The 7,500-nt window shown below is 48.4% G+C and overlaps 1 protein-coding gene across 1 annotated transcript in view; it reads right to left on the bottom strand.

Annotated features, from left to right (window-relative positions):
- The window catches only part of plekhg2 (pleckstrin homology domain containing, family G (with RhoGef domain) member 2), a 65,144-nt gene that overhangs the window by 14,125 nt on the left and 43,519 nt on the right, over positions 1–7,500 (bottom strand). The window contains exons 5-6 of the mRNA XM_085244503.1: positions 4,605–4,671; positions 3,591–3,637 (exon numbers count right to left, since the gene is read on the bottom strand). Coding sequence (XP_085100629.1) covers positions 3,591–3,637; positions 4,605–4,671 — 114 coding nt within the window. The remainder of the gene's footprint in view (positions 1–3,590; positions 3,638–4,604; positions 4,672–7,500) is intronic.

Below are 7,500 nucleotides of genomic sequence, written 5' to 3'. Positions count from 1 at the left end.
TGACCCAGCGGATCACTGTGGAAAAATGCAGAGCAGGGGCTGACAGAGACCGAAAGTCTGCTCCTCTGGTGATCGCATTACTGTGAGTTTGCTGAACGCTCGGAGCTAAAATATTCCACAGGGCTGATTCTGGCTAGTAAGACAAAAGTTTTGACCCAAAACCGAAAGATTTAAAGCAGCAGAAAGTTTGGTTCCAGATCTTTAAACCACGACCCCTGTGCTGATGGCTGCAGCACACGCAGGTGACTTGGAGACTCCTGTGGGACACAGCGAGGTGACCACATGAGTGAAAACTGGTTTCGAGCATATCTGAGAAGCTGAGGCTTGCAGGGATGAAACAGCGGAGGGGCTGATTCACAGCTGAAGAACTGACGTCCTGGTGCCTTCACGGACCTTCAGCAGCAACCACAGCATGCAGCGCTGCCTCCAGCACCCTCAGCCACAATAAACCCTGATCAGCTCAGACTTACTCTGATTACTTTTAACCTCTTTACAGCTGGGGTTGGGCTCACATCCACCCCTTCATCTGAGCCCTGAGGTTCACTGGCTCTTTATTCTCACGTCTGCTGACTGACGGTGGCCGGCACACTCTCGCCATCCACATCAGACTTAAATATCTTCTCACGAACCCTTTTTAGGAACATGATCACCTGACATGTGTTATGGTTTCATCCTTGCATGCAAACATGCTGTTCAGTGATCTGTCAGTGTTTCACATTATTTCCTGTCTATGTGCAGTAACAAACACACAAAGTTTTCATGTGTCGGGTTTGCTGAAAGATTCCTGTGTTTCAGGCTGGGAAAAAGTACATTTGGCACCCGTGAGCATCCTAACACGCAGCAGCTGAAAAAATCAGCAGTTGAGAGGCCAGGAAGGGTCCAGCAGAGAAGGCAGCGATGCAGCTCGAAAAGCTGGAGACGCGCTGACAGAGACAGAGTTTCTGGGTTTGGTGGTCTGAAAGCATTTGACCTACTTATTTTTATTGGTGTTTAATGGAGCTTTAAGGAGGCGACAGGCAGATAGAGCGAGCGAGCGAGGTGAAGGAGGGGTCGCCTTCCACCCCGGCAGACTCGGTACGTGCCGAAGGGTTTAAACACACGGGGAGGCACATATGGGTGCCGATGAAGCTTTTACTGCGCATGTATGCAGTGATTTAAGTGCATCAATATGCAGACAGATGGAGGCCGGGCAGAGATCCAGGCAGGCCGAGCGCAGTCGGTCAGGCGGTGGAGAGAAGACCTGCGTGAGATCAACAGTGACTCTGTTTGACTCTGCAGAGAATAAAGAGACGAAGCAGCCGCGGACGCAGACACGTGCAGTGAAACAGGGTAACGCTGCGCTCTGTGCCTCTCGTTCACATCTATCACTCACACGCAGCTCTCAGATCTCTGCGTTCGTGTTACTTCTTACTTCATTAACGGCAAAAACCAAAATAAATGTGACTTTTCTTCAGAGCATCGTACCACGCAGAGCTCTGCACGCTGTGGCAGAGACCGTCACGTGCAGCTGGTTAACGTGGGCGCGTGCTTTGTTTGAAGCTGGATCTGTGGATTTTTCACCACATTAACATCAGCCTCTCTGCTCAAGTTACAACCGCACGGTCTTGTGATCTGCTTCATTTGTGATGAGCGTGCAGAGTTTCCCAGTTACATTAACACTGCCTGAATAACGCTCTGCAGGCTAGGCTAACGCTAACAGACGACTGAAAGCTCAGGAAGAAGAAACCAAAGATGAGCAGACGTGTTTGCAGGAGAAGAGACAAACAGTAAATATATGAAACTATCACAACGTCATGCCTGTGCTTGTTGTACTTGTGCTGTTGCTAGGTGGTTGCCAAGCAACCTGCTGGTATAATTGTGTAATTCAGCTCTTGTGGATCTAAAGAAATGTTAAAACAGGAGCTTTTCTAAGGTGTCACAGAGGCATAAAACAGGTCTGTTTTCTAACTCGTGATGTTGTAGGAGACAGTGTTTCACATTGATTGTGTTACTTTGTGTTGGAACAGTGAAACACTAAAGCACAGAGTTGCTTTTATTCTAACTTTTGGCACCGATTTTCTCCCTGCAGATCGATCTTAGATCTATCCACACATCAGACATGGATCTCCTCAGCAGTTATCGGCCCTGAGTGTTGGGCGTGTTACGGGTGTAACACCTGTGAGTTTTTATTCCCCTTTAACTTAAAGTCCAGCTTTTGGTGATATTTTTCGGCTGTTTTGGTCTCCAAATGTTCTCCAAACTTCTGCAGCTCCAACAGATTTTGAGTTACAGAAAGAGATGATTTGTTAGTCACAGTTTGTTCCTCGCTGGTTGTTTCAGTGTCTTCACGCAGCTTAACCAGAGCTTCACACATAAAAGTATTTTTCCTCCATGAGGGGGAGAGGAGGCGCGAGTACCCAGAACTTACGTGCATTTTGCAGGAACATAAGATGTAAGATGGGGAAATATTGTTTGCTTTTCCAGAAATTTTCCATGAAATAACCCAGCACCTAAAATTCCTTCATTTAATTTTAGGTTATTTCATTGTTACATGAAATTTCACCTAAGTACAGGGTACTTGTGCCTTATTTGTGGGTCGTCTTATGAAGTGTTACTGTAATGTTGATTGAGCTCATCACCAGCTTTTTGCTGGGAGGACAGGTGGAGCTTTCAGCCTGTAACAGAAGCCCAGCAGCACGTCTGAAGCAACAGCTGGAGTTAAACTGGTCTGTGCCTCCAACATCTGCCATCATAACTTCTTTTGTTTTCAGAGAACCACAATGGAAATGAGATTATTAAGCACTCGCCGTCCATTCATCTTCATCAAACACATCTGCATTTTGAAGTTGAGAGTAAAAAATGTTGCGTGAGTGTTTTCATTCCAGTGTTGAAATTTATTTGAATCAGAATCAGAAGCAACATGTCGGTTTTGTGACAACACAAAGAGACTCAAAGATGTGAAAGGCTGAAGCCAAACTCCCTGTGAGGACCGCCTCAGACAGCGGCACAGACTTTGGTTTTAGGCTCCAGGTAAAGGAGAAAGACGTCAGCACGGGAAGACGAGGACGCAGCTCAGGCTGTCGTCCATGGAGCGGACCCCAACGCTCGCATTTACTCTGGTCATAAATCAGCGTCAGAGTGAACTCGACAGCGGTCTGTTCATCAGGAACAGGCCACAGAAAAATGTTTCCCACTGATGTCGATCAAACTTGAAAAGGAAAAGCTTTGTGTCAGTAATTATATCAGCCTGAGGCTGGACAGTGAGCAGGACTTCCTGTTTATACTTCCTCCTTTGTCTTTATTGTTGTCGCCACAAAGGAGGTCATGTGATCTGTTACTCAAAAAGTTGTAGAGAAACTTTCTAAAGTCAAAGTGCTTCAGTCGACCCGGATCTGGAAGCAGGACAAAGGATCCAGATCTCCACCTGAGCCGGGATCCAGCTCAGAGTCTGGGAATCCACTCCTAACAGGAAGCTGAGTGTGTGTGTGAGAGTGTGTGTGTGTGTGTGTGAGAGTGTGTGTGTGTGTGTGTGTGTGTGTGTGTGTGTGCGTGTGCGTGTGTGTGTGTGTGCGTGCGTGTGTGTGTGTGTGTGCGTGTGCGTGTGTACTTACTTGGGGTAGTTCATGCAGTAGAGAGTGTAGATGTCGAAGGCTTCACTCTGAAACAGAGAACAGCTGATGTCAGAGCAGCTGGCGTTGAACCAGCAGCCATAAGCCTGCAGCTTCCCTGCGGGGGGCGCTCACCTTTGCTTTTCCTGCAGTTAAAAATGTCTGCATGAATCTGAGACCCTCCCACTCCCACCCCAGCTGTTTGGCCCAGCTGTTTGCAGTTTTATACATTCGGTCTGGCTGCCTGAACTCAGCCACAGGTCCACCTCATAGAGGTCAGAGGTCAGAGGTCTTCGTCCCATCCAGCAGGTATGACCGTAGATGTGCCGCTGAAGTGTGAACCACACTCATCCCTGTAAACTGGGCGAGCTGTCCTTCACGTCCCCTTTCAGTCCACTTCCTGTCAGCCCGTCAGGAGGTTGCAGAGAGAAACCCACACTGTGTCTCCTGCTCGGGTCCTAAAATAACTCTAACGGTTTAATCTAATGTCCACGGTTAAACAGGAAGTTCAGTTCAGCCCAGTCTGAATGAACAACAAGCCTCCCGAGGACCAGACGCTGTTTCTAAACTCAACTGAAGGTGCTCAAAGGTCCTGCAGAAGAGTTTAACCCTGAATGCAGCACAGCCCCCTGCTGATGAACAAAGAGGACCCAGAGGGAAGGGACAGATTACTGTGGAGACTTCCTGCTCTCCTAATCTAATCTACAATCCTGAACGGACTCCTACTGCTCATCCTCAGCTCTTATTCTGACCCCTGACCTCTCACAGAGCAGCTTTGCATCACTCACACTTCAATATAATCCTTCTTTATCTCAAACTGGGCCTCAGTGCATTCTCTGTCCCGAATAAGCTCCTCCCCCTTTCGAGGCCTGGGTTCATTACTATTATTAACGCTAAAAGAAAAAAGCTTTTACACTCATATTTGGTTCGTGCGCTGAAAGGAATCAAAGAGCTTTGACACCACAGAGGTGAGAGAGCATAAAACAGAACACACGCACACACACGCTGTGTACTCACCCTCTCTACGAAGCACTCTGCGATGGCTGCAGCGTGAGGGCTTCTCTCTAAATCCTCCAGCAGATCACTGAGGACACAAACACAGAGGTCAAAGGTCAGGCTAATCTTCCAACAGGGACTTGTTCTGTGTATTAATGATGATGTCGGTGCATCAGCTTCATCCACACTGGGAACCTTTAGTCCCCATAAACCTCTTAAATGACGTCCCAAAACCTGCAGTTTCTCTGACGTCCAGCAGAGGCAGCAGTGAGTCAGTCCCATAGACTCCCATGTTAAAACGTTCCAGCAGAAACAAACAGCCTGATACACAAACTGTTTTACCTGTTTTAATAACCCACCTGTTTAAATTGTACTAAAGCATAAAGTTTGCATTATAAGGGGCGTGGTCTCTTTGATTGACACGTGGATCGTGACACAGGTGGCTGTAGCTAGCTGTCTCCTAGGCTTTATCTCTGCAAACTGGAGTCCCAGTTGTGCTGTGTAGGACTTTATTTGGATGTTACTGAGCAATAATTAGCAGGTATAACCCTGTAGGTTGGGACCAGTACCAGGACTACACTGGTTTGTCTCTCCTCCCAGTCTTGAATAGGAGGATCTCTCACATGTAAAGCAGAGGTGTTAACCACCCCACCACGGAACCACTGAGGTTCCCTAAACGCATCATCCGGGTGATCCTGAGCATGAAGGACCTGCAGCTTGCAAACTGTCCACAGAGCGAGCACAGACGGTCTGATGCTGTAATAACTAACCATCATACTGTAGTCACAGCGAGCGCTGCGACTGAGAGAGATTAGCATGATGCTACACCAACTCAGGGAAACTCTCCCCCTGACCACCCTCGTCCCTCCACCCGGCCGAGTACAACAACCTTCTTTATCGCTTTGTTTTAATTCGTCCTCTCTTTTCTCCATCCATCTTAACCACACTGTGCACTTCTTAAGCCACAGCGGCGTGATGCCAAACCAATCCAGATTCTGTGGAATAACCTTTGACCTGCTGGCCGTTTGCTGCTGAGCTCAGAGTCTCCGTCTGTGGTTTTAATCAATACTCGTTTAAGGTCATTCGTGCAGGACGAAGCAAAGCTGGAAACAACTGAGTGGCAGCAGAAAGCGTCAGCGCGTTACGCTCGCCTCGTCTTTTTGAGGACTCATCATAAAGCTTTGACGGTGGTTATCGTGCCGAGCGAGAGCGTTCGGACGCCCGCTGGGGTCGCGGCGTTGCTTACAAACCTTCTCTTTCTCTCTCGTCGGGTTTAACGTCCCGATGCTCTAACTTGGTCTCTCTCTGAAACAGACTCCGTGTGTTTGAGATCTATGTGCAGCCGTGCACGTTTTCAGGCCCATGGGTGCCTGAAAGCTGCCGGCCTCCAAACCAAAATGAATTATGAGGAAAATTTGGGAAAGAAGGAATTTGTTGCAAAACAGGAAACTTGTTGTTCGCTGTGACGCTGAACAGAGCGAGGCGTTTTAATCTAACACGGCCAACAGCGAAGAAACACAAGAGCATCTGACAGTGAGTCAGGTCGACGTGAATCAAATTGTGAATCATGCAAAGCTACCCTAGAAAAGTGGATTTAGGTTGAAGTCTCCGTCCTGACCGTGCGTTCTGAGGAGCTTTGATGACCTCGGCCCAGCTGAATCTGGTTATTTCCCCACCACGCAGTTTAAAAATAACACGAGCAGTAAAACAAACTGTTGCATGAGACTGAAAACGTCTCTGAGAAGCTTTGTTTTTATTTGGCGAGGCCGATGTTTGTTGCTAGGCAGAAACTCGAGCCAAATGTCTGATGACTATCTGAAAAAGTGCAGCTCTCTGAACAATGCATCAGGAACGAGCGGAGCCTCAGAGAATTTCACTGGAGGGACTTTTACTGCTGGACATATTTCACGTGACGTCGGACGACTGAGGCGGCGTGAACGAAACACGCCGACAGCTCATATGAGTTTATGATAAACATGGATCCATCTGAGCTGAGATCAGACAGGAGACATCGTCCTCCAGCTGCCTCTCACTGATCTGAACTGCTGTTTCATTCATTTTTACTTTCCTGTAACAAGACATTTAAGTTGATGATGATCTTTTTCTGCCATATTGGAGCAGGCCTCCATCTGGTAACACCAGAGGACCCTTCGTTTGTGCAGGTTTGTCTGACGCTCATCTCTGGATGATTAAAGTGAGTAAATGAGCTTCGTCTGAAGGGACGGCGAGGAGCTCCGCCACATCGTCTGACGGGGATGCTTCAGATGTGTTCCAGGCACATCCAGCTGGAGAGGAGACCTCTGGAAGTTTTCCCGAAGAAGAGCTGGAGGAGGTCTGAGCAGCAGAACATGGAGGACGAGCTGCATCCACAGGTTGGAGTTTGCGGATCAAACCACGTGAGAAGCTTCGGTTACTGAGGACGAACCCACGAACGCTCAGAGCCCTGATAATGAAAAGCATCGTCCGTGTTTCACGTATGTCGACGGATTACTGTGAAATACCACTTTCACTGTTTCACAGTGAAACGAGCTGATTTTGATTATTTCTGGGAAAACGAGGAGCGTGGTGGTGTTGCGAGCGAGCGGCCGTGACGAGGAGGAGATAGGAGGAGATTATATGAGGTCACGCTGCAAACTCTTACTGCATTCTCAGCTAACGAGCTCCGATCGAGGCTCTCATTATCACAAACCCACACACACACATATCCGTGCGTATGGACCGACACACACACGCTCCCTCCTCCACCTCCTCTTCCTCGCTGCCTTCGCTCGCTCGCTCGCTCGGCTCTGGCGTCAGGCCTCGTTTTGTGGCCGGCGGACATCATTAGCCGGGGATTATGGGAAAGGAAGAGGGAATTCTGGGAATGGAGTGACCACAGAAAAGCCGGGATGTCAGAGGCAAAGCGGCAGGCAGACAG

This window comes from Mchenga conophoros, linkage group LG14 (assembly GCF_057382185.1).
Source record: "Mchenga conophoros isolate Kocher_MC1m ecotype Shallow Benthic linkage group LG14, M_conophoros_male_GT1.1, whole genome shotgun sequence".
NCBI lineage: Eukaryota > Metazoa > Chordata > Actinopteri > Cichliformes > Cichlidae > Mchenga > Mchenga conophoros.
The sequence above is the reverse complement of the archived record's forward strand: the minus strand, read 5'-3'. Positions and strand labels throughout refer to the sequence as shown.